General features: G+C 61.3%; 1 protein-coding gene across 20 annotated transcripts in view; it reads right to left on the reverse strand.

The window, feature by feature from the left end:
* ABLIM2 (actin binding LIM protein family member 2) overlaps positions 1–27090 on the reverse strand; it is a 139519-nt gene that overhangs the window by 50896 nt on the left and 61533 nt on the right. For 15 of the 20 annotated variants that reach the window (XM_027073276.2, XM_053217631.1, XM_053217632.1 and 12 more), the window contains exons 6-11: positions 26485–26578; positions 16164–16251; positions 13676–13734; positions 7566–7643; positions 1583–1729; positions 156–188 (exon numbers count right to left, since the gene is read on the reverse strand). In XM_027073276.2, the coding sequence (XP_026929077.1) occupies positions 156–188; positions 1583–1729; positions 7566–7643; positions 13676–13734; positions 16164–16251; positions 26485–26578 (499 nt within the window). The remainder of the gene's footprint in view (positions 1–155; positions 189–1582; positions 1730–7565; positions 7644–13675; positions 13735–16163; positions 16252–26484; positions 26579–27090) is intronic. The other 5 variants (XM_053217634.1, XM_053217639.1, XM_053217640.1 and 2 more) reach the window with 1 other exon arrangement.

The raw sequence follows: 27090 nt of genomic DNA on the forward strand, positions 1-27090 counted from the left end.
CCAAGGACCGGGGCCCCAGACCCCACGGTCAGGAGCCACAGAGGCCCTGCCGGGGGTGCCGTGGTGGTTATCTTTATAACCCGGGGACGGGGTGGGGGGGAAGCACCATGAGCAAACGGGGTGGGAGGGTGGCAGGCCGGGGAGCAGGCGGTTACCTCTGTCGGCGTTGGCGAGAGTACCTGTGGGGACTGTGGACACAACAGAGTGGCCTGTTAGTGCCTTGGCACCAGGAGGTCACGTGGGGAAGAAGAAACAGCCCAGGGCACAGACACATCCTCACGACCAGACCCTCCTCCAAATGGGCAAGGAACCTACCACCAGACACGACACAGGAGCCAAGACCTTTTTGGAGAAGTAGGGTCAACGGCACCCCAGGAAAGAGGTTCCCCAGGACACTTCTTTGAGTGCGCCCTACGCCCACTGCTCCCCCGTGAAGACGTATTTTCCTAGAGGGAGACGGTCAGGGCCCAGGGTGGCAACATCCTGAGTCCATCTGCCTCGGTCTTCTCCGGAAAGGAGAAAAAAGGGGCCCAGAGAAGAGGAGTGTGATTCGGGGCCTCGGGGTTTGGGGTTTCCTTCTCCTCAGAATGGAAAGGTGCAAGTGTTTCCCAATCTTCCCATTTCACGGAAGGGGAGACTGAGGCTCAGAGAGGTGAAGCCAGATCTCTGAGCTTCCAGCCTGCTCTCCTTTCCCTGCTAGGTTCCCGCACTGGTGCTCAACTGCTGGATGGCTGCCATTCCAGAGAATTCCAGCCCTGAGGCCCAAGTCTGCTCAGCGCGGTGCCCTGAGCCTCCTGTGGCTTCCCAGTCCCCACCCCGTCATGTGCCCACAGAAGGGTCCCCGGGGAGACTGGCACCAAGCAGGCTCCCAGCCAGGGTGTGGCAGGGCCTGGAGAGGGGGGAGCCCTCAGGGGCCCTGAACTGAGGGAGTGAGGGGGCTCTGACACCTCAGGACAATGGCAGACGTCGGCAGGGAGGCCACGGTGACCAGAGCTGGTGACCCCTGGTGACAGGGCTCTGCCTCTGTCAGCAGCACGGCCCTGGGCCAGCACGGCCCCTGAGCCTTGAGTCCTCATCTGTATCCTGGGACAGTCACTGCCAAGGTGCAGGGCCATGGGTACACAGGAAAGCCCGGTGTCAGTGCAGAGTGAGCAGGCCTGGGGGGAGTAGGGACCGTGACACTACAGCGTGACCGGTCCCTGAACAGAGGATTTCTGTGCCCCGGGCTGCCCTGCATCTGGCAGGAGAGCCTCAGTGTGAACACATCTGACCCGGGACCTCCCTCCCCACCCCCACCCCCACCCCCTGGTGGGTGCACCCACGTTCACATACAGTGCGCCCCACTGGAGGGGTGCAGGGTCAGAGGCCACAGTGTGGACCGTGTGTGTGTCTGTTCCCTCCCGTTTCAGGGGGCTCCTCTCGACTCAGCCCTTCAGCCTGCTGCACATGGCCCGCGAGGCCAGGGGCGGGACCCGCCGCGGCCTCCCTCAAGGGGAGGCGCACAGGCTGTCAGAGGGGCGGAAGCGGACGGGGCCCCTGCCGTGGGCACCCCTCCCCCCCCCCCCCCCCGCAGGTGCCCTACCTCGCTGCAGCTCTGCCTGTCCGCCACCGAGTGGCTGATGTACGGCGAGTAGGAGATCATGTCGGGGCGGTCGATGTTGTAGATGGCCTTGCTTTTGGGAAGGGCAGCCAGGTCCCTGTAGTCGAGAATCTCATCGCCCAGCTTCGCCTGAGAGGAGAGAGCCAGCAGAGGGCGCCGTCGGCCCCACACCCCACAGGGCAGCGGCCCCGGGGCCCGGCCCGCAGCGGGTGCTCCGGCAGCCGTGTGGACGGCGGGGCCCCGCCCCAGAGCCACGTCGCGGTGACACGGGGTGAAGGGGCAAAGGCACACACGTGTGTGTGTGTGTGTGTGTGTGTCTGTGTGTGTCTCATTGTCACGTGGGCCTGAGGCCCTCGGCCCCACCACAGAAGACCACGTGGTTCTGAGGAAGCGTCCCTCAGGCAGACCCCCTCCGCCGAGCCGGAAGCTTCCACAGGGACGGCTCGGGGATCAGAGACACGGAGCCCGTGACCTGCCTGCTGCGGAGCCCAGCAGACCGTGAGGCTCGGCCCACCGCCCAAACACACGTACGCACGCACGCGTCTATACACACATGGTGTGTGACGCAAGCAAGTGTGCAAACAACGAGGTACACGCTTCTGCACCCACACGTGTGCACAGAGGACGTCCCGTCTAAGACCGTGTAAGTCAGCCACCTACACAGCCGCCAACTGGTTCGTGCCCCCGGCCACACACTGGCACACACGTCTGCACAACCCACACCCTCTCCCACACCACACTTGCAGACGCACCGGTCACCCTCACTCCCACACCCACACCAATGCACGGTCGCGCCACCCGGGCCCACACGCTCGCTCATACACACATGCACTCACACCCACACCCCCACTCCCGTGCAACAGCACATACTTGCACACATAACGGCACCCTCCCAAACCAGTACACATCGACACACACCCTTACACGCACACACGCGCGCACACGCACGCACACACACCCATACACACACGCACATGCACGCACACACACACACACGCACCCGCAGCAATTTTGAGCTCTTGAGATACGGCAGCAAAGTGCCTGGCGTCTGACAGGCCGGCTGGGCCCCGGGCTCAGGTGGGGCAAGGACCGCGCCCCGCCCCACGGCAGGCGCTCACTGGTGACGCTCGCTTGCGCTGGTGAGGGCCCCCTGGCCCCTTGCTCCCCTGTGACTCGGCCCAGCCTCCCCCCTGCACCGCCCCCACTGCTCCCAGGCTATTGCCCCCGGCTGCCACCCCTCCCTGGCTCCGGGGGCTGCCTGGGGGCACACGGCGGGCTCAAACAGGTACTAGAGCTGGGTGGGCAGGAGCAAACACGCAACCTGACCCCCAGCGGTCACGGCGGGGACGATTATCTGTGTCGGTCCCCACGTTCCCCTTGCAGGTGCCCACGTGCCCACCCGTCCTGGAGCCGACGCACGGCGTCACCTCCTCCCCACCGCGTTCCCCTCTCGGGGTCCGTCTCAGCCTGGCGTTGCCGGCCGTGGGCAAAGGTGGCGGTCAGGCTGCCCCCACCGGCTCGGCTCTCCCCAGACCCGGAGAGAAGCCTCTACTCGGCCCCGGTGTCCCGTAGCATCCGTACCGGGGCCGGCACGGGCCCCACGCTCCTGTCTGCTGTGCGACTAGCTGTCTCTTTCCAGCCCAGGCGGCTCTGGTCCAGGCCCTCACTGCTCATATCTGGACCCAGCAAGAGCCTCCTGGGGGCCTTCCTGCCGCACTTGCTCCGAACAAACGTCGCCAACAGCAGCTGCCGATACCACGAGCTCTTGCCCGGGATGGCATGAGACTAAGCCTTCTATTATTGGCTCACCGGATTCGCAGAGCGAGCCCGTGCTGGGCGCACCCACGGTCGCTCCACTTCATCGACGACGAGTCCAGAGCCCAGAGAGGTTAGGTAGCTCGCCCAGAGTCACACAGCCAGGGAGGCGTGGGTGGGAAGAGGCCCAGGCTGTCTGACTCCAGAGCCGTGCTCCCCACCGTCGCCCTCTTCCCTGCCAGGGCCGCGTCTCTGGAGCCCCAGCGACGACACCCTGCCCTCCAGCCCCTCTGGGTGGGTGACGCAAGCCCTCGCTGTGGTTCCCCAAGTGCGCTGCTGACATTCCCAGCCTGCTGGCCCTGAGGGGTCTCCTCCCTGTGCCCCCGCATGCCAGGCTCAGCCCCCGGTTCAGCAGCCCCAGCCCACCTCCTCTAGGAAGCCTTCCCTGACCACCTGACCCCAGGGCTCTCATGAGTCTGGTGGGTGGTCTCGGGGTGAATGCTGCCGTTTGTGACACAGGTTGAGAGAGTGAATGCGTGAGGTCTCAGATCTCTGACTCTTCCCTTTGGAGCCTGGGCAGGGTTCTGAGGACCTGAGTTCAAATCCTAAGTCTGGGGGCACCTGGGTGGTTCTGTTAGTGGGGTGACCGATTTCGGCGCAGGTCATGATCTCGCAGTTTGAGTTCGAGCCCCACGTCGGGCTCTGTCCTGACAGCTCAGAGCCTGGAGCCCGCTTTCGATTCTGTGTCTCCTCCTCTCTCTGCCCCTCCCCTGCTCACGCTCTATGTCCCTCTGTCTCCCAATAATAAATAAACATTAAAAAAAATTAAAAAAAAATTTCTAAGTCTGTTGTCCGTAGTCGGGATGGGCCCTGATCAGAACTTCTGAGCTGTCCCTCAGGGGACCCTGTGCCTCTGCCTGTCCTAGTGACCCGCCCCTCAGAGCCATGCTACCTGCTACGAGGAGCTCCTTATGGCTGCCCAGCCATCCAGAGCCCAGGGGCCTGGCACCTGCTGTGAGCTTGCACTCCCGTGCTCGCTCTCGCTCTCTCTCTCTCTCGGCCACGCCCATCCCAGTCCCTTTTGCCTGGCTGTTCTTCCAGACCCAGTCCAGTCCTCCCTGTCTGGGAGACCGTCCCTGCTCCCCTCCGCCATCTGGTTTCACGTTTGTGTTTGTCTCCTTTAAGTCAAGGTGCGGACGTTGGTGGGCGCGTCTGTCTCCCCTTGTCTGGGCCTGCGGCTCCTGGGGGCCCAACGAGTCTCTCTGATTCATGATGGAGTCCTCCTCCCTGACTCCGTGCCCGGCACGGCAAGGTCCTTGGGACGTGCTTGAGAACTGAATTAAAATCCACGGGGCATTTGCCAAAGTCAGGAGGACGCTCTGGGCCTCCGTCTCCGCATGTAAAATGGGGACACCACCTACGTCTTGTCCACCCGCTGGATTCCGCGGACATCAAATTCAAGCTGACACTGGAGTGAGGGGCAGGGCAAGGTGCCTCCCCCCCAGTCCCTGCCTCGGGATCCCACCCCGATCAGAGCATCTGCCCGTGGCCGTCCCAGCCCCGCGGTGCCTGGGTCAGGGAGGCCGGCCCTGCCCTGGGTCAGCCCCTGACAGCAGGGACCGCAGAGGAGGCCTGATGGCACCATTCGTGCCCGCTCCCACCCTGGAAAGTGGCTCCGCCTGGCTCTTCGGCATCTGTCCCGCCCAGCGGGGCTCACAGACCCATTGCCTCCCCCGCCGAAGCCTTCGGCGGTCGCCGTGACAACAGGCTCTCTGACTGGCCGAGGGCCACTGGGGCGTGTGTACAGGTTCATGTGGTTTCCCTGCGCCTTTCTCTCTCCCACACGCCACCTGGCATAATAAACAATAACAATATACGGCCACACAGGACATCATACTTACGATGCGCTGTCGATAATAATACGTCATAACGCAATAATGCTGATGTTACACTATGCCTAGTTACTGACTTACTGCCATGGTGAACAGAGGCTGCAACAAATATTCAGTGTGACCTCACTGTGGTTAAAAGAAAATACACAGAGAGAAAAGGGACCCAGAGACCCACGGGGCGTGCTCCAAAATATTAACAGTGGCCACAAGGGCACTGGCAGGGGACGATGGTATTCATCTTTCCCCTCGCACCGGTGAGCTGCCGGACTGCTGGCGTCCTTCCAAGCACACCGAGCCGCCACGGGGACCAGGGCCACCCTCCTGAGGTCCGGCAGCAAGCACGGGGTCAGGTGCACAGTAGGGCAACAGCAGATGCCAGGAAAGACACGAAAGCAAAAGCAAGGCAGAGCCCCGAGATAAGAAGGGCTCGTCTTGCAGGACTCACGCCTCCTCGGTGAGGGAGGTCGAGGATGTGCACCAACTGGGAGCGGACACCACGCTAATGGGGGAGGGACGGCCGGGGTGCTCCAGCCTGAGGCCCATCTGCTTCAGTCAAAGGCACACCCAGTAAGCGCCACCGTGGACAGTCGCAGAGCCTTGCAAGTAGTTGTGACAACGGTGACCAGTGTCTCTGCTCACTGCACGGTCACAACAATACCTGGTCTTTCACAAACACCAGTGTGTTTAAAAGAGTGGTTCGTGTTTGGGGCGTCTGGGTGGCTCAGTCAGCTGAGCGTCCGACTCAGGCTCAGGTCACGATCTCACGGTTCGTGGGTTCGAGCCCCGCATCGGGCTCTGTGCTGATGGCTCGGAGCCTGGAGCCTGCTTCGGATTCTGTGTCTCCCTCTCTCTCTGCTCTGTCTCTCTCTCTCTCTCTCTCTCTCTCTCAAAAATAAACATTTAAAAAGATACTATCACGATTACTATTTTTAATGACAGCGATGCACTATGGGCTGGGTTAGGTCCTGCCAAATCCATATTTTCACATACATATACCCATATGCACATGTACATATAAATCTGTGCACACACAATATACCTATATACACATATACCACATGCACACATACACGTATGTAAACATATACATTTACATATGTGTATACCCATGTGCGTGCATACACACATATATGCACATACCACACACACCTGCACGCACATCTACCCATATGCACACCCATACACATATATATCCATAAACACATACACATATGTAAACACATACATTTACACATGTCTATCCCCATATGTGCACGCCCATACACATCTGTACACACATATACCCATATGCACACACACGTATGTAAACACACATACATTTGTACACACATACACCCATATACACACACATACACACAAACACCCACACACATATGTAGCCATATGCACACATGCACATATGTAAACACATACACTTATACATGTATATACACATCTGTACAGAAATATACCCATATGCACACACATATGCACACCCATACACACATATACCCATATGCACACACACACGTATGTAAACACACATACATCTGTACACACATATACCCATATGCACACACATATGCACACCCATACACATATATATCCATACACACATACACATATGTAAACACATACATTTACACATGTATATCCTCATATGTGCACGCCCACACACGTCTGTACACACATATACCCATATGCACACACATACATACACCCATACACATATGTAGCCATATGCACACATGCACATATGTAGACACATACATTTATACATGCATATACACATCTGTACAGAGATATACCCATATGCACACACATATGCACACCCATACACACATATACCCATATGCGCACATACACGCATACACACGTACACTCTTTCATGAAAACGGGACCGCATAACATAGATTATCCTTCACAGGCCTCTCGGAGGAGCACGTTAGAAACGCTTCCCAGGTAGCAGGTGCAGATCTGCACGCCTATTGGTGACACCAGCCCGGTCCCCCGTGCGCCGAGTGTCACTTTTTCGGGCAAGCCTTAGCTGCAGGACAGGGAGGCGGTGTTGAGCTGACACCATTATGGACAACAGTTGTGAGCACATCTCTTTGGGCACCACCACCACGTCACCCAGGAGCTGCGGGGTCACGTGATGGTCCTCACCGAAAGCTCGGAGTTAACCTCACGAAGTCTGCACCAGTCTGCACCCCACGGCCGCGGCGAGAGCCCCGGCTCTGCACCCCAGCACCTGAGGACGCCCCGGCCCCCAAGGGCACCCCTGGCCATGACCCAGGTCCAGACCCTCCCACCACGGGCCTCCCCACTCTCCAACTCACATAGATCACGCGGCTCGGAGACCCCGAGGTGCTGGAAGCAGGTACAGAAATGATGCTCTCTGAGGAGCTCCTGGTTTCCTGGAAAGGAAGGCGACAGGAGGAGACTGAAAGCAGAATATGTTGATTCCAGAACCTTCCAGATGCAAATTATCACAGGTCACACTCCGACAGAAATGCCAGTAACGACATTTTTTTTTTTTCAGATTGAAAGAGTTCTTAAAATAAACACGTGGGCTTGAATGAGCGGCTGGAAAGCTATAATCAGACAGACGCGGCAGGTGACGCCAACTCCGAGCTGACCAGCACATTCTCCGTGCCGCTGGAAACGCTCCGATGATCACCCGGCTTCACGCAAAGAAATTATCTGTTTTTCGGAGGACGAGAGCAAGGGATTCTGCGCACTCCAGAGGCCAAGGCCGTCCCTTTTACCCAGAATTTTGCTGCTCGGAGGTGTTATTTTCCACCTAGGTTACAGGGGTGGGGGCGTGTTTAGCTCATTCTACCAGCCCGGGCCTCTGCTGTCAGACTCTGCGGCCACCCCATCTGTGACCTGCTCCCCGAGTGCCCACCCCTGCCCCTCCTGCCTCTTCGGCCACATCTCCTGCTTCCCCGGAGGCAACAGTTTCCCCAGGCCCCTCCTCTGTTCCGCACTCCAGGCCCGCCCAACCCTGCGTGGACACCCTTCTTCCCCGGCTCCCATCACTCATACCGGCGTCCGTCCAACCCCACCGGTAGGATGTGCTCGCCCCTCCTGGTCCAGCCTCCACCCCTGCCTGGACCACCCCTGCCTGGCCTCCCCCTGCCTCCTGACAGCTCCGGCTGGCTGCCTCCTACCTCGTCTCTATCCCTCTCGGTGGCCCACGCCTGCTGCAGTGGCCCTGGGAGGGGCCACATCACAGGCTGAATTATATCTCTCAAAACTCGCATGTTCAAGCCCTAACTCCTGGCACCCCAGAGTGTGACCATGTTTGGAGACGGGGCACTTAAAGATGTAATTAAGGTAAAATGAGGTCACTAGGGTGGGCCTGGTGTCCCTACAAGAGGAGGATATCAGGACACAGATGCACACAGGAGACGACCACGTGAGGACACAGGGAGAAGACTGCTGTCTACACGCCAAGGAGGAGGCCTCAGAGGGAACCAACCAGCCCACATTTTGAGCCAGGACTCCCAGCCTCCAGGACCGGGAGAGAATAAATCCCTGCCGGCTGAGGGTCCAGCCTGCACCATTGTACACAGCGGCCCCAGGACACTGGCACGGGCCGTGGAGCCTGCCCTCCCAGCTGGAGGATGCCCAGCACCTCCTACACTGTCGGCAGGACAGCAGCAAGGACAGGACAACACCAGGAGCAGATGCGAGGCCACCACGGCAGTGGGAGGGACAAACCTGCAAGGCACAGGGGGTGGTGCCCGGGAAACCTGACTGCAAGCCTGCTTCTGCATCTGGGGAGGAAAGAGAAGAGGCAGAGGGCGTGATGCCGGGGCTCACCTCTTCGGTGAGGCGCCCGCTCGCCCGCTCATCAGCGCCAGCCGCCCCCTCCACGCTCCTGGGTACGGCTTCCTCCAGGACCGGGCGTGGGGCCGCCCCCTCCGCTCCGGGCCTGCCCTGTCTCCCAGGGCCGCTGGGCCCAGGCTCCAGGCCCCCTGGAGCTCTTCTCCAGCTACTTGGCAGGCCTGGGGCCACTCTCGGCCAGGCTCTAGAACAATCCCTCAGTCTCAGTGCCCTGCAGACCCCCGGCTCCCTAGGCACAGGCCCCGAGACCCACCTCCCGCACCACCTGCCAAGGCTCGGCTCCAGGAAGACATCCTCTCCCCCACCCTGCCGCCTAGGCCCGTCCAGGGGTCCGCCCCTCCCCGTCGCCCAGGGGGCACCCTGCGGGAGCCCCCTCATCCCACACGTGCCTCCAGGGCAGGGAGGCCGCCAGTCTTCCCCGTGTCTGTGTTCCACCACCCAGCCGACGGGCACTCACGGGCCGGCTGTGTGTTGAGTGACCCAATGACCAAGGACGTGCCGGGGACGGGCAGTCAGGGCCACAGCCTTCCGGAAGGCTTTCCTTGAGCGCCCTCAGCAGACACCCAGGGGCCATCCTTGTCCTGGGGAGCGGCCGTGCCCCCGGGGTATGTGGTCAAGGAGGACACAGTGCCCTCTGCCTCCTCGTCCGTCCCTGCAGGGACCCCAGGGCCGGCCTCTCTTGCTGGAGAGCAACTGGGAGGCCAGGACCCAGCTGGTCCTACGGGTCCCGGAGCCTGGCGGGGGCGGGGGGGCACTTGGTAAATGACGGGGCTGCTGGTCAGTTCCTGGCGGGTGCCTCTTGTCTGGATCACCCCCCACCAGAGACTCAGCGAGGCCCACACCACCTCTGCTGCGTGTCTCCGGGGCTGGCTCCGCCACGCTGACCCAACGCTGGCCGGGGCTGCTGGCTCGTGCTCCCCGACCAGCTTGCAGGAAGCAACACAGGACACGTAGGGCTCTGCCTTCCTGTCACCCGGGCGCTCACCGCCCGGCCCCGCCCAGGTCTATTCTCATTTCTCAGGCGAGACAGAAGAGGCTCTGAGGGGCTGGAGCGAGGGAGGGTGAAGTGAGGGGCAAGCAGGGCATGGCCGGGGCCTGGATGCCGTCCCAGGACACAGAGGGGCGGGCCCCGAGCCGTGCCAGCCCCAGGGCGCAGCACCGAGGGGACAGCTGTCCTCATGGGACGGCCTCGGCCCCAGATGTTCCCAAGGCGTCTGTGGAGACACAGCCCAGGAAGCCAGCTCTGGCTGAGCCCTCTCCTTCTCCCCGTCCACTGTTCAGAGGGCCTCCCTTCCTCCGGCCAGCGGCAGCGGTCATCACGGGCGGACCCCTGGGCTGAGAGCAGAGGGAGCTGGGCTCCCCGCAGGCCCCGAGGCCAGCCTCGCAGCCGGGTCCAGAGGCCACGAGCAGGGCTGGCCACCCGACCTGTCCTTGAGCAGGCTGGCCCGGGTCCCCCATTCTAACCCGGTCACGCTCCGGAGACAGGCCTGGAGGCCTCTTGGCATGTGGGGTCCCTCGGCCAGGTCCCTCCGATAGGCCTCTGGGTTGGGATTCGGGGAGGAGTCCCGCAGACAGGACCCCGTGGTCACTTCCGGGTCAGGGACGCTGGCTCTGTGAGGGCAGGGATGTGCCCGGGGTGGCACGGGGGCGGGTTATGGAGGGAATCGTGGGCTGTATGATGTGAGAGGATGTGGTGCACAGTGGGGCGTGCCCGCCACCTACTGTGACCCTGACCGTGAACGAGACCAACTGGGCATATCCTGTCACCGTGGGAACAGAGTAACATCCATGAGGATGCCCACGTGTGACCAAAGGGTCTCTGCCGATGGGAGTAAGGAGCTCGAGTTGGGAGGTGGGCTCCCTGGGGTCTCAGGGTCGTTTGAAGGAGGCTGGGGGGCCGGGGCCCACGTGGCGACGAAAGCGGGGTCTGAAGGACGTGGGGCCGGGAGCCAACCCCGGAGGCTCCAGATGTGGCAACGAATGAGGAGGGGCTTCTCCCTGGAGCCTCCAGAGGGAGCATAGCCCTGCTGGCCCATCCTCAGCCTCCGGCCCCCGAGGGAGGGGATACATCTGTGCTCCTTCCAGCCACTAAATTTGCGGTAATTCATTACAGCAGCCACAGGAAGCCACAGTCTCCACGGCTCTGTGTCCCTGTAGCTGGGAGGACCGCCATCATGTGGGCCTGTCCCCCTTCCTCACCTTCACACAGTCCCCCGGTGCAGGGCCTGGGGAGGGGCACCATCCTTCACAACCTCTGCACCTCACCCCTGGCAGCGGGGGGGGGGGGGGGGACCCCAGGGCACAGTAGCTTCAGTCCCTGAGATTGAGGGGCAGGGGGCAGGCCAGGCGGGCGGCTTGCAGCCCAAATCCCAGTGTTCTCTAGTTGGGCTACAGTCTGGGAATCTAGCCGGAAGGGTGACAGGGGACAGTGAGCCTGGCCGCTGAAGCCCCCGGGGTCTCTTCCCAGGCTGTCGGGCTCCCCTGCCCCTTGCTTCCCTCTGCACGGTCGTCAGTCCCTCGGCCTCCTGAGTCTCAGCAGACATGGGCAGTGGCCCAAGCCAGGGTCCAGCGGCCACAGACCTGCCCTCCCCAAGGGGACAAGACCCCGCCCTCCACTCCTGTGGCTCCCTGTACCCAGGGCCGGGCCCCCTGCCTCTCCCCACCCCCCAGGCCCGAGGCCGGAGCAGTGGCCATATGGAGGTCTGTGCCCACCAGCGCTTAACGCTGAGTGGACCTCCTCTCTGTGGCCATCAAAGGCGACCATCTGAACCCGAATTAAACCAGAGCCCTGTGTAGACACTTTGACAACTCTGCAAAAAGCAACTGGCACTACTTTAAAATCGGGAGGAACCAGCTGGCAGGCGGAAGGAAGCATCAGGCCGGAAGAGGAGAGCTCAGAGGCGCAGTTCCCTCGGGCCGGCCTGGCGTCCACGGAGAGGGGCTGAGCAACCATGCGAGGCTGTCACGGGTTAGGGGAGGCTTGGGGACGCGAGAGGAGGCGCCTCTCCTCCACGGAGACCTCCTGCCCCGGCCCAGGGCCCCCTGCCCTCGTGTCCCGGTGACAGGCTGGGCGTCCCCGTGTGCCCACCCATTCCCCCTGTGTCCCCAGCACGCTGGGGCAGGACTCGGTCACCTCTGGGCCCCGGGCCAAGAACAGGGCTCGGCACAACCAGACGCTGGGTAAAACTCTGCTGAATGAACGACAAACCAAAGAGGCAGCACTGTGAGCGAGTGCGTGAGAAGCAGGGGCCTCCGAACCCACCAGACTCCGTTTCTACAGGATGCGGGAGCACTTCCCTCTGCTGGGGTCTTTCGGAACAGGCTTGGCAAGCGACAGCCGACCTGGGGGAGCCCACCCATCCTGCGGGGGCCCGTAGGAGCGTCTCCTCCGCCAGCCAACAGCCCTGTGAACCTCAGCGGCCTGAGCCCATGGGCTCTCCATCCAGCCTCACGGAAATTCCAAAAACCTTCTAGTCCCACAGATGGGCCCAGCTGGGGCTTGCCGGTTGAGCCCCGCCCTCGCTGCAGGGCTAAGGGCGAGGCGACTCTGCCCGCCCACCGGCAGCCCTCCCCGCTCCCTCCCGCCAGGGCCGCCCCGGCTCATCCCGCAGGCCTAGCTCCCACCCCATGTCCTCCCGAGGCCCTCCCTGACCATCCATCCTGCCCCCGACACCAGCCTCTGTTGCATCATCGCTCGTTTGGGCGTCAATTTCCGTCTCTCCCTAGAACTCGGTCCCAAGAGGGCAACCCTTCTTCCTTACTGCGACGCCTCTGTGCCCAGAGCCCAGCTGGGCCTCTGGGCAGCGAGGGATTTGGCCTTGCCCAGAGAGAGGCCTGGCCTGCGCCCTCGACCCTGAAGGGTGATCTGTGTCCACCTGATAGACTGTTTGCTCAGGGAGGGGGTCACCCTCACCCAACAGGCTTAGGGTGGGGCCGGCACCAGAGAGACACCGTGTGATCTGGGGTGAAATCAACCATGTGGCAATCAGTCAATCAGTCAGTGGAGCCCCACTAAGATCTCTGGACACACAGCTTCCCTGGTTGGTAATACCCGGCGCGTGCAGTCACGCGCGGGCCCGGGGGTGCCACGTCCTGCCTCCGCGGGAGAGGAGCGGCTCTGGGGCTGGACCCCTCCCGGACCCTGCCCCGCGCCCTCTTTCTCTGGCTGATTTCTCGCGCAATAAACCGTAACCGTGATGAGGATAGCCTTCAGCGTGTCTGTGAGTCTTTCCAGCGAACGACTGAGACCCAGGGCAGTTTGGGGCCCCTCAAACTTGCAGCTGGTGCCATAAGTGTGGGCAGTCTGGACACTATTTGGAGACCTGCTAACGTCAGAGCTGTCCCCAAGCTTTTGCGGCCCTCGAGTCCACGGGACCCGTGGGGAGGTCAGCGGGCCAGCGCTGGGAGGCCCCGGGATGCCCGTGCATGCCCCACCTCGCACCAGCCCCTCGGTGGATCCACCGGGCGCACCTCAGCACCCCCAGGCCTCGCGCTGCCTGGCCCGTGGGCGGGTGTGACCCGCCGGTGAGTCTACAGAAGCGGGTGACCACACACGGCGCTGACGAATGCACGGGAGCAGATCGTAAATTCCACCAACCTTGTTTTTGTCTTCAGTTCTGGCTGCTTGTCGGCACGCCGGGTGCCAGATGGAGGAACCTGCGGACAGACCCAAGAGGAAGCGCTCAGTGTCCCTTCCCGCGATGCAGGGGCCGTGCGGAGAGTCGGAGGCCGCCTATACGTCCGCGGCGCTCCCCTGGGACTCCCGGCACAGGTCAGCCCTCCTTCCAGGGCCCAGAGCACTTGCTCTCCCTACGGGGCCCCCCTGGACCTCAGCCCGACCCCCTGCTCCCTCTCCCTGTGGCTCTGTGTGTGGGTTTGTGCCCCAGCCAGGAGGGGGCGGTGTCTCTTGCACTCCAGAGACCAGGCACACAGAGCCTGGCACCTCATGGGGCTGGCAGGTGCAAGTGAAGGAAAGCACTACATCCTATCTCCTGCTTGCAAAGCCTCCCAGGTCACAGGAGCTAACGCCTGGGGGTGGAACTTACCACTGTCCCTCCCTGGAAAACATCTGCATGGGTCTGGAGCTCCTGGGGAGACCACGATTTAATTGTGTGTGTGTGTGTGTGTGTGTGTGCGCGTGTGTGTGTAAGACAGTCATTTTTGACAACCGTTTTTGATGACAAAAGTCATAGATGAGTAATCGATGGCCCTTATTGACAATTAATAAGGTGGCGGGGTGGCTCAGTCAGTTAAGTATCTGACTTCGGCTCAGGAGATGATCTCACGGTTCATGAGTTCGAGCCCCACGTTAGACTCTGTGCTGACAACTCAGAGCCTGGAGCCTGCTTCGGATTCTGTGTCTCCCTCTCTCTCTCTCTGTCCTTCTCCCACTCATGCTCCCTCCCTCTCTCTCTCTCTCTCTCAAAAATAAACAAACATTAAAAAAATTAAAAAAAATTAAAGAACCCCAACAAAATATAAGTAAGAAAATGAAAACCGTCTATAATCTCCGAGCCACTTCTGGCCGGGCAGCCTTCGGGCACACACGTGCGTTGGTCGTAGAATGTGGATCATGTTGTACGTACGTATTTTTATGTCTTGGGAGCTTTGTTTTCGAGTCCTGCACATTTCCTCATACACTTAAACAGCAGAAGCGTAACCCTTGAGGGCTGCGTAGCATTCCACCACGTGGAAAGAGGATGGATCTGTCCCTGGCCATGGGATGTGGGGTTTTCTCTCTAAGTCTTGTTGGGGGGGAGGGGGTCCACAGCACCCAAGTCCTAGCACGTCCCTCCTACTTGAGGACTCCAAGAAGTGAGGTCTCGGCTCAAAGGGTGTGGGCATTTTTAAGGCAATTTCCCAATTCCTGCCTCACCAGCCAGGTTCCTCACCACGTGGGTGTGCCCTTCGATCGTCAATCGAATGGGGGGCAATAGCATCTCGTTATTATTTTTATCCGGGTCTCCCCGACAATTCCTGGGAGTCAACAGCCCCTCCGTCATATTTATCGGGAAGGTGTTGCCCACGGTAGGGGTGCTGGTGGCAGTGGGGAGGGGGTGGCCTGTCTCACCATCCTCAAAGGCTGCAGGGCTCACCGGGCCCCCTGCTTCTCACAGCTTTGGCTATACAGGATTCACCTGTCAATGCCTTCATGGCGCCCCAGCATCCAGGAGGACCAGGCAGGGTGGGGGCCGGGCCCCCCAAGGACCCCCTGGCCACAGGACTCCAGGGTTCCACAGTGTACCACTGAAAAGCTCCGACCTGGGTTTTGACCCCTTGTCACACCGACCGGGAAATCTGAAGCTGGGAGAGGGGTGGGACTGGTTCCAAGGTCCCACAGAAAGTCACGGGAGGGCCCGCTTTAGACACGGGGCGCCGGCCTCAGCCCAGAGCCATGACGAGCATCTTTATTCCCTGACACTGGGGCCCCCTTGTTGGCGAGCTCGTGTCCCCATGCTTGGTGTCGGGCAGGCCTGAAGGCACTATTTACAGCAGGGGTGGTGCCCGGGGCAAGGGGCCCCTCCCGCCCAGACATCTGAGCAGCAGGGGGTGGGGTGGGGGCAGCGCAAAGGACCCCTTTCACGGACTCTCAAGCAGCGACTTGAGGAACAAGAGGGGACACTGGGGACGAGGCCGTCCCAGCTGACATCAGCCCATGAGGTCCGGCTCAGAAAGGCAGGCCTGTCTGACACACCGCCCCGGGATGACCACCGCGTGAGGTCATGGAACAGCCCGTGCGTGGCCCTGCCGTCCGCCCAGCCCCGCTCTGCTCCCCTCCAGGGACGCTGGACACAGAGGGAGCATTGAGAAGAAATGGTGGCCGCAGAGAAGGGGCCCATCCTCTGGGGGAAGGTCTGAGCAGCCCTGGGCACCCCGCCCCCATGTCCCGGCCATCACCAGGTCCCACGGGTGCCTCCTGCACGCTGCCCGCCATCCCACCGCGTCGCCCGGGCAAGCCCGCTCGGGCTCTGCTCCGCCAGCCCCGGGTTGCGTGGCCGGCTTCCCAAGCAGCACTCGAGCTACCGCAGGTGACCCGCCAGCAATCCCCAGCCCCAGGGGACTGGGCGGCATGGTTGTGCGCTCACCTTGAAGATACATCTCCTCGCCTTCTGCAAACATCCGGCCACACCTGACACATAGCGCACACAAGGGGTGATAGTGTTTCTCTCCTGCCTGTGGGAAGAACGGAGCAGAGGTGTTTCTGCTGAAGGGAGGGTGGTTAGGGGAGCACGCCTGCACGCGGGGTCCTCAGGAGAAGCAGAGGGTGTGCCGGGGCCTCCCGTGCGCCCCGGGGGCTCGGGACAGCACCACGGAGAGTCCGGGGCCAGTGGGTGCTCCCAGGCTTTCTGGGGTGCCGAGTGGGGGGAGCAGAGACCCAGCCGTGCCGCCCGACGTCCCCAGGGGAGCAGGGCTATTGCTCCGCAAATCCTCACAAGGCAGGGGGGCCCGGTCCCGTCCATCTCTGTAGCTGGCAGGGGGGCGGCGGTGGGGGACGGCAGAGGGGAGGCCGGAGCAAACATGATTTCCCCAGGTGGAGGCACAGGACGAGTGGGGTGAAAGACAATTAGTCACGGTCCCACGGGTCCCTGCACTCAGGTTTCTCGCTTAGCATCTACTATTTTTATAATTCCTAACACCACCATTGGACTAGGTGGAAATATTAACACCGGAATAACCTGAACAGGTTATAGAGGCTGGTCTGGCTTCATTCTACGTGGTGCAGGGCAATCACCCCAGAAGAGCGTACTGGGCGCCTCTTCGTGGCCACACCCTCCACCCTGGGGAAGGCGGGCCGCTCGAAAGCCCGTGCCTCACTCTTTCCCAAAATGGCAAGGAGTCTGAGCATCACTCCCGGGGTGTGAGCTGGTAATAACCGGTTCCCTGAAGGAGCTGGGAGTGGGGGAACCACATCAGGAACAGCTCCCCCCATCACTGGTGCCCCCGGTGGAAGCCTGGCCCAAGGTGACCCCTGTGTGAGGAGGAATCCAGAGCTCCCTCCCCTCCCGAGTGGGGTGCCCGCGGGCATGGCCCACCGGCGTCTCCGGGCAAAGCGCTAAGATGCTGTGCCCCCCGCCAACCCCGTCTGTGGCTCTGAAGCCTCAGGAAGCTGTTCCCCCGGGAGTGCCTCCCGGCTCCTGCCCGGGGGCCCTGAATGTTCTTTATCTCATCTCAAAGGTGCCTCCTCCAGAAAGCCTCCCGGGCACTCCTCCCTCCTGGGCTCCTGCAGTTCCCTCTTCCCCACCTGGGGGGCAGGGCCCCGCCACGGCCACTGCTAGTTGTGGGGGTCTGTCGGGGGAGCAGGTCACACGGCAGCCCTGGCCCAGGCAGAACCAGGGCAAAGCAGCCATTCCGGGGATTTAAAAAATGCTTTTAATGTTTATTTATTTTTGGGAAAGAGAGGGAGACAGAGCGCGAGCAGGGGAGGGGCAGAGAGAGAGGGAGACACAGACTCCGAAGCAGGCTCCAGGCTCCTAGCTGTCGGCACAGAGCCCGATGCGGGGCTCGAACTCACGAACCGCGAGATCATGACCTGAGCCGAAGTCGGACGCTTAGCTGACTGAGCCCCCCCAGGCAGCCCTGCAGTGATTTAAACATTATGCCCCTGGACCTGTCCTCACACCCACCTCACCCAGGGCCCCCATCACCCTGGGTGGGGGGCAGACTCCGTGACCTCAAACAGCAGGAGTTCTGTGACAGCAGGAGAAAGCTCGCCCTGGAGGGAAAACAGACCGTGGGGTGTACCCGAGGCGTCTACGTGTCAGGTCTACACCTGAGTAGGAGGAGAGAGAAAAATGCGGGGCTGGTTTCTAAGACAACAGGCTCGAAACCCCAACCAGGCGGATGAGACTCATCCAGAGTGGAGACGCAGCTCTGGGCCGCTGTGAGGGGGCCGGCCCTGCGTCCACACTCTCTGCCATCCGGGAAGCGCTCCCGTCCCCGGTCTGGCGAACGTCCCCACCTCCAAAAATAACGGCAACTCGGCGACCGTTACTGCAGCTCGAGCAGAGGCCCTTTTGCGCACTAACCTGTCTCCACCCTCCAGAAGCCCTACGAGGCACATTATTGTCCTTATTTTCCGCATGGTGCACAGAGAGGTGGAGGAAGCTGGGGAAGGTCACACAGCACACAGGTGGCAGAACGGGAGTGGAGCCCAGGAGTGTGGCCCTTCGTGGCCTCTCAGCCCCCGGCCTGGCGGTCCCGGCTCCAGGGTGCTGACCCCGACCTCACATGCCCCCCAGTCCCCGCCCTAGGCAATCAACACGGAGACTCCCTGAGAGCGAGTCGAGAAACAGACACTGAAGAGTACGGATTCCATCCGCGTGAAGTTCAGGATGAGGCAGACGAGTCTGCTTCGTCAGGGTGGTGGCTGGGGGTCCCGGGGGGCTGGGCACATCCTCCTTCCTGACCTGGGTGCCGGGCACACCCACGAGTCTAGCTTGTGGGCATTTACCAAGCTGCGCACGCATGATCTGCGCACTCCTCTGGGGGACATGCCAGCTAAAGACTCTTCCCGCAAAACGGATCGATGACCTAAATTAAGAGCCGAGACTACACGTCTCTTAGAGGAGGACACGGGAGCACATCTTCGCGACCCCAGATTTAGCAACAGAGCCCTGGGTTTGACACCAAAGGCGTGAGCAGCAACAAGAAAAACAGACTCTTTTCTTCACAAAAATTAAAACTATCGCGCATCTGAGGACGCTGTCGGGGACGTGGAAAGACAGCCCGTAGAAGGGGAGAAAACATTTGAAATCGTAGATCTGACGAGGGCTTCGCATCCGGAATAAAGACTTCTTACAGCCCAGCAGCAAAGAGAAAACCTTTGGTCCAGTGAGAAAACGGGCAAAGGACCGGAAGAGCCATTTTTCCAAAGGAGATGCACCAACGGCCAGGAAGCACGTAGAAGATGCCCCCACATCGCCATCGTGGAGGGAGTGCAGATCCAAACCCCAGCGAGAGGCCGCTCCGCACCCGTGAGGGCGGCTGTAGTCAAAGCGAACCGAGCCAGAGCGGGAAGTCAGCGCCGGCGAGGACGTGGGGCAGCCGGGGCCCCCGTGCACCTGCGGCAGGGACGTGACTGGGGCAGCGCCCGGCGCCTGGGAAGGTGACACAGTTACCACGTGACCCAGCAGTTCTGCTGGTGGGAGTGAGAAAACCGGCGGTCGTGGTAAGCAAAGCGAACCCAGGTCTGCGCCGCAGCCCGCGTGTGAACGTCCACGGCAGCGATTTTCAGAGGCCACAGGGTGCAAACGGTCCAAACTGTGGCCCATCCACACGACGGAATATTAGCCAGCCTTAGAAGGGAAGGAGACCTGACTCGTGGGGCCCCAGATGTCAAGGCGGGACGCCAGAGCTCTGTCTCCGCCACGTGAGGACACAGGGAGAATCTGGTGGCCGTCTGCGGCCCGGGGGGGGGGGGGGGACTGTCCCCAGGAACCGAATGGGCCGGCACCTGAATTGTGGCTTGCTGCGCAGGGAAGGACACGGCCTGGGGTCTCAGCACACAGGGTCCAGTGTGGCTGCAGCAGCCCCAGCAGCCCAGGACGGGCGATAGAGTCAAAAGTCAAGGCACCCTCACTCTCATATCAACCCCCACCGCGGCCACAGTGACCGGACATTCCGCGTCATCGGAACACTGCCGCGCCCCTGCTCTCGCAGGCGTCTCCTCCCAGTTGCCACGCAGGAAAGGCCTCGAAGGCCAGTACCTGTCGCCCAGCCCCCCGCCGGGCAGGTGGCCCAGCCCCTTGCCAGGTGGGTCTCTCAAGATGGCTCAGGTGTTTTTAAAGAATATTAAAAGCCATGAGATTTTTCGGTGCGTGGTTTTAAAAAGATGTCTTGTGCCTTCTGACAAGCGGCTGTCATCGTTAATGAGACAGAACAACGCTCATCAGGAACACAGGAACTCTGGTTCCAGGGGCTCGCAAAAAACGCCGTGTCTTACTCAGAACCAAGTGGGAGCCGAGCCTGGAGCACAGCCCACGGCCGGCACGCAGGGGCGACCAGAACTGGGGACTTGGGGCAATGCCTCTGGGCTCCAGAGACCCCCGCCCCTCCCTCCCTCACCCGGCCACGGCAGCACAGAGGGACAGCACAGAGGGACCATGACATGCCCGGCACGTGTGAGGCAGGCGTCCCCTCATCCCTGGATTCCAGACCGCCAAGGGCGGGGCCTGTGCTGCGTTGAGGCCCCCCACCAGGCCACACGGCTCCCGGGGGCCAGGCATCCACATCCTCCAGCCCGATTCAAAGCTGAGTTTCCTCGTTGACTGCCTAGAACTGAGTCCGGATCTTAAAAGGCCTCGTCACCAGCCGACATAACGAAATCTACCTCGAAGCTCATCAAAACCTTCGGCCGGAGCCGCACAGACTTCCCAGGGCAGCTGCACAAATGCCCTCCTGCCGGGAGCCGCCTCCCCGCAAGAAGCCCAGCTCCTCGCCATGCGGGGCCAGGCAGGCCAAGCGCTGGGCCATCTGCAGTCCCCTCCCCAGAGCGGAGTCCCGACCTCACCCCCTGCCACTCTCCCGCGGCTGACCCCACGTGTTCATGCTCAGGGTGGGGTCTCTGCCCGGAACGCAGGTCGCCGGGCTGAGCCAGCTCGCTCCCTCGTGCTCCCTCTCCTTCTCCTGCTCCCTCTCCCTCGTTCCCACCATCGAGCCCCATCTAGGTCATGCCCTTCAGGAGCACCACACTGCTGTCCCCTTGTTCTCCATGGTCCCCCAGGCCCTGGAGCAGAGCCACGTGCAGGAGTGGGCTGGTAGAGACCAGTTGTTCCTAAGTGGCCCCTACAGGACAAAAGGAGGGTTTGGACCAAGTGAGTGTGGGAGCAGATGAATCATCCCTTCTACCTTTGGGTGTGTCCGTGGGCATATCCGCGTATCACGGCTCTAAGAAGCCCTCAGCAAAGGCCTCTGCTCAGTGCCCTTGCCCGGCATTACTGGATGCATGAGCAGGGGCACGGTATCAGGCTAAGAGCAAGTCATACTGTGTCTATGTCTGTGTGTGCCTGTATCCGCGTGTATATCTGGGTGTATCTGTGTTTGTGTGTGTCTGTAATGTGTGTCTATGTGTATCCACGTGTGTATGTATGTGTGTCTATACCTGCGTGTGCCCCTGTATCTGTGTGTGTCTGTGTATGCACTCCTGCATCTGTGTGTGTATTTGTGTGTGTGCGTGCGTGTGTGTGTGTGTGCCTGTGTTCATCTGTGTACGTGTGTGCACAACCTAAAATGGTGATTTCTAAATGCTAATGGTAGTTAGTCTGGGTGCTGTCATTTATTACGGATGATTTTTCAGTTTACGATAAACAGGTATTCGTTCTGAATATGTTTGTTAAATAAACACAGTCATTAAATTGCAAAAAGACAGGGAGAAGGTAGGGCCTGGGGAAGGTGACTTTGCTTCTGTCCTGAGATAATGCATTTATTTCTTTGGAACATATGGTTTATTTTCTCCCAGTGATAAAACTCACACCCGCTTAAGAGGGTAAAATGGGACATGCCGAAGCAAGACAAGAGAAAGCAAGTAACCGATGCCCCGCAGTGGCAGCGGTGGTTTACGTGAGGTGCAGAAACGTTTAGCTGGCTGCCTGACCCAGGGTGGGAGCTGGCCAGGGTGCCCCCTCCCACCAGGGCTCCTAGCGGGGAGGCATCGAGCCCAGGCTCCAGCCCAGGGTGGGTGGGGGGGGGGGGACACAGCGCATGTTCAGAGGGTCTGTAGGTGAGTGGTGGGTTGAGGGAGATGGAAAGACGGGAAGGCAGGCAGGGGGAGGGAGAGAGGGAGGGAGGAATTCATTAGTGGTCCCAGAGGTACCCTGGGCTTCTGGTTACCATGGAGACAGGCAGGCTGCACCAGGCAGGTGGGGCTCAGACAGCAGCAAGGCAGGGGTTAAGGAGGGCGGGGCCAGGCCCCGCCCCCGCCCACTCCCACTCCCACCTGTGCAGGGAAGCATTCCAGCCAAAGGACAATAAGGCAGGGGTGGGGCGATGGGGAGGACTGAGCCAGGGACTCTCCCTCACTCAGCACCCCCTTATCAGACTCTGGTCTAGCTGGTCTGGCCAACACCGCTGTCCCCCGCAGGCAGTTTTCCAGCCACCTTTTAGCCCTGCCCTGGGGGCGACTCCGTCCCTGGAGCCAGCCCTGCAGAGGACCGCCCGGCCCCCCCCCACCCCAGCCCTCCCCACACTCCCAGACGCCCACCTCGGCAGTAGGGTGGGGGCAGACGGCCCTGCGAGTCCCCACCAGACCCACGAGGCTCCTCCACCTGTGCCCCAGCGCGCGGCAGGGGACGCCCCGAGACACGCAGGATGCGAGAAAACACGCAGAAAGGGAGGCTGCATATTTGGGAGTAGCTGAGGCAGGGGGAGGAAGGGCCGCACCGTCGCCACCGAACGCACACTTCGCGGGCAGACAGGCGGGCTCTGGGGCGCCCGGCACTGAGATGGCATGCTGCCCGACGCACACAGACGCGGCACAGATCGATGGCTCCCGCGGGCGGGGAGGGGGGCCCGGGCTGCTCTCCGGCTCGGGCTCCGGGGGCAGGAAAGCTCTGAGTGTGACACGCATCTCGCGGGAGGACAGAACGGGGTGGGGGGACGACAGGGGCGTCGGGGGGGGGGGGTCTCACCTGGCCGATGTGGCCCAGCTCCTCGCGAGCCCACCCTCCTGCAACCCAGCGTGGCTCCTCCGGCCTCACCACCGGCCCTCCGAAGCGCCCGGCCAGGCTCCCTACCTGCACGGGGTCCTCGCGACAGAGCCCGGTCCGATCGGCCGGCCCCCGCTGCCCCTCTCCAGCGCCCGCGCCCCAGACAGTCAGCTGGAACGGACGGCGTGCCCGTGAGGACGGCCAGCCCCCGCCTTCAGCCAGCGGTCCGGATCCTCTCCCTTCTTTCTCCTGCCACCCGCCACCGGCTGCCCCCAAGAGCCCACGGCCCGCCCAGCGGGGCGCCAGCACGCTCTGGGCCAAGTTCAGGTGACGCCGCCGCGGCGGCTGCTCCCCTTCCGCGGAGTCGGGCTCGTCTCTGCCCGCCCGCAGCTGCCACCTCGCGAGGAGGCTGCTCAGAGCTTTGCAGAGCCCGCCGACTCAGCCGCGCCAGGGAGCTCGAGAACAAAAGCATGAATCTTCCCCGGGAGGCCCCGTGTCCTCCACCGACGAGGAGGAAAACCCGGACCTGTTTTCCTCCTGCTCTTCGCAATGAGGACGGTCCCCTGCCTGAGGGCAAACCGGAGTGCACCCGAGGGGCTCAGGCGCCGAGCCCCCACGTTCTGTATTTGGCCCAGCGTTAAGCATCGGGCCCCACGGTGCAGACGGGGTCACCCTTCCCCCTCAACCCTTCAAGGGGAGCCCCGCTGACTGCCCAGTGACAATAAGGAAGCCCCCCAGCCCCCGTTACTGGGCTGGAGAACACTTTGCACACGACGTCTCATTGAGTCCCTGAGGTTCTGGAGTGCTCTCTGGGTCAGGGCAGGCAGCAGCGTCGAGGCCAGGCGTCCACCCCTGCCCCAGGGCACAGTGACCGGAGCCCACGGTTGCCAGGAAGCAGGCCAGGCTAGACCCACACACGCGCCACAGAGCAAGAGCTCAGCGCCCCCCGAGCCGAGACGCACCCCGCTGGCAGCCATCAGGTATCCCAGTGGGGCACGGTGCTAACACCAAGTGCAAAGCAGCGTTCACACCCCGCGAGGGGACTGGACGGCACCGGGAGCCCGGGGCGGCCTGGGTTCCAGTCTGGCTCCGCCACCTGCTTGGAGGCGGCCGACGGCCCAGCACACATGCGCGGGGAGCCCAGGAGAGAGCGGAAGGTCGGGACCAAACTTCACAGGGAACAGAGAGAAACGGTTTGAGCTGCTGGCCGTCGAGTCCTGTCCCCAATATTTACGGCGCCACGTGGAACCCCAGAGAGGGCATAGCCTCCGTCCACAGATTCGGGGAGTGTGGGTATAAGCGTTAGGTATGGTCACTACCCCGCTAACAGGGTAAAAGACGCCCTCAGACTAAATGCCAACAGTTTCGTCACGTGACCCGCGTGCCCAGACAGAGCTGAGGGTCAAAGACCCCGTGTGGAACCAGGCAGCGTGTGGAAAGCGGCCACGATGCAAGCGCTGGGGTCCACTCAACCGTCAGAAAGACCAGGTTCAAGGGCCGGAAGAAAGTCACGAGAGTGAGCGAGGACCCACGTTCCCAGCTGTCGAACCAGCTCGGATTCCACAGAGACCACACTCACCGTGGGGGATGGGACACCAAGTTCTGTAGGTAAGAGGGTAAATTAGAATGATCTTTCTGGAAAGCACTTCGCAAGCACCAAGACTCTTGTGAAGTTCATAGTTGTTGACTGAACTTCGACATTTCTGGGAATAAATCTTAAGAAAAATTAGAAATGCAAAAAAAAAAAAAAAAACCAGATGTTCATCTCAGTGCTGTTTATTGTAGTAAAAAAAAAAAAAAGAAAAGAAAACTAGGAAGCCATGCTCCGTCTGACAATAAACCATCAGCTTACTGGGTTCTGGAATAGTCCTACGGTGGAAGATAATGCAAGACGGGGCCACGCTCAGTATGGACGCGCCTTGAAAACCCGCCCCGTGAGAAAGCAGCCAGTCAGAGGGCCACACGCCGCCTGACCCCATTTGTGTGAATGTGCAGAACAGGTAAGTCTAGAGAAACAGAGACGTGGTGTCAGGGCTGGGTGGGGCGGGAGCAGCCAGGACGTCGGGTTCTCCTGGAGGTGCTGGAAACGCTCTAAAACAACGGCACGAGGTGCATGCGTCCACGCAGAAACTGACGGCCACGGAGGCACGCGTTCAAGCCGTCAACTGCGCCGTACGTGAGCTATGTTCCAATCGAGCGGTTTGAAAAAAGGCCCATGCAAATGGGTGATGGGCATTGAGGAGGGCACGTGTTGGGACGAGCACTGGGTGTCGCATGTAAGCGATGAAACACGGGCATCTACCCCCAAAACCAGGAGCACACTCTACACCCTGTATGTTAGCCACCTTGACGATGAATTAGATTAAGGGTAAATAAATAAAAATAAAAAATAAAAAAAAATTTAAAAGCCCATCTTACAAAACAAAAACAAAAACAAAAACAAAAACAGGAGAATCTGCTAAGGAGGAAACGTGAACCGGACAGAATCAGAATATAACGTACAAACGGTTTGGTCTCAACTATAATTACGTCAAGAGAGAAAAAACTGGAAGGAAACCAGCCGAGAAGCGAAGCTGCCCCTGATCACATTACCCGCAGCTCTCCCCTTCTCTGTACTCTGCACCCTGTCCCCAGTCCGCACGCGTGTGACCACACCCATCCTCGGGCCCCTCCGCAGAGGCAGGGCTGCCCCCACCATGCTGGCCTCCAGGGTTTCCCACCCCGGGAATGAGGAGAGGGGCAGGTCTGCTGCCTGTGGGTGTGATACCCCTCTCCCCTCTCCCCTTCCCACCCCTGGGTGCAGGGGCAAGAGAGGGCTGGGGTGGAAAGAGGTGGGGCTGAGGGCCTGCAGCAACTCTGTCCCCGCCAGTCAGATGCCAGGTGTAATTTCGAGAAAAGCAACTCAGAGTTCCAGGTATGATTCCACTGCAGCACCTGAGACCCCGCTCGTGGGCCAGGCACTGGCTGTGGGTACAGGCAGGGCAGACATCCTTGGGGACGCGAGGGGCACCCCTCGTGTCCCACTGCCCCTGGCCCCCAGGCACTCCCTGGCTCAAAAGCCTTTGTCAGGGATGGCTGGGGGGGGGCCCCCCTATCTTCCCGCCCCCGGGGGCTCCTCTGTGACCCGCCTCCCTGTCCCCTGAGGCCCCCGTCACCTGTGCCTTCCCCATGGACAAAGCCAAGGAGGGGCTGAGGAATGGATACGGGGACGAGCTGGGTCTGACAACCAGGTGGCTGGGGCTCGGTCGTCCCATAAGATGTATCTTGGGAACAAACGTACCGAAGTGCATGATATACGTTACTTCCACAAAGAGACACAGCCACGTAACTCCCACTGGGATCAAAAGACACAGCGTGGGCACCCCAGAAAGCCTGCCTGCCCCGTGGCTGCCGTGTGACCGGGCCTGCCGGGAGACCACTCTAGGCTTCCTACGGGCACCTGGTCCTGCCTCCTGGACCTCCTCCAGGTCTCAGACCCCCATCTAATGCGGAAGGGCTGGACCCAGATCTCAACCCTTCCCACCGACTCCATCAGCTCGCAGAGGGCACAGGGGAGACTGTCCGGAGAGGGCTTCCTGGAGGAGGTGGCCCTCAGCGAGCAGGCCCCGGAAGGCTGAGGAAGCTGTCTTCCGGCAGAGCCGAGAGGAGTGAGGAGGCAAGGGCTCGGGGGCACGTATCCTTGCGCGCGCACACAGGAGCACGGGGCGCCGCGCGAGGCACAGAGCAGGACCTGCCCAGAGAGGGCACCCGGAGGCCCACTCACCTCCAGCACGTGCCCCGTGATGTATTTCTCACAGCCGTCACAGCGGATGCCGAACTTGGTGTGGTAGTCAGTCTCGCAGTAGGGCAGCCCGTCCCTGCAACGAGATGGGCGGTCAGGACGCGCGGGGGCTTCACCCCGGGGCCCCTGAGACCCCACAGCCGTTGCTAACGAGAGGGACCGCGTCAAAGGGGGAAATGCCACCTCCTCCTACTCCAGATGGCCACCATCAGCGTTTCCTGGGCTCTTTGGGTGCCAGCACACCTCCTCCACCGCTGCCCTGGCCCCACGAGAAATACCGGGAAGAGGGGCCCGTTTTACAGGGGCAGAAACTGAGGCGCACAGAGCGGGGAGCCCCAGGCCCAGCGGTGGAGCGAGAGCTGGCAGCCGCCTCCGGAGGCTCAGCCGAGAGAATAAAAGCCGTATCTGGGAAATCGAAGATGTTTCCAGGGACGTGGCTCTTGCTTCCGGTTCATTCTGTCCCACGTTCGTTTGGCATCTGGGTGGGAGGCGGCCTATTTACTCAGCAGGTGGCTTCCCACTCCCTCCGAGAGGGGTCCGGGCTGCCCTACGAAGCCACGAGCCACAAAGGGTGTGTGACGAATGTGC

The sequence above is a fragment of the Acinonyx jubatus genome, chromosome B1 (genome assembly GCF_027475565.1).
Source record: "Acinonyx jubatus isolate Ajub_Pintada_27869175 chromosome B1, VMU_Ajub_asm_v1.0, whole genome shotgun sequence".
NCBI classification, from domain to species: domain Eukaryota; kingdom Metazoa; phylum Chordata; class Mammalia; order Carnivora; family Felidae; genus Acinonyx; species Acinonyx jubatus.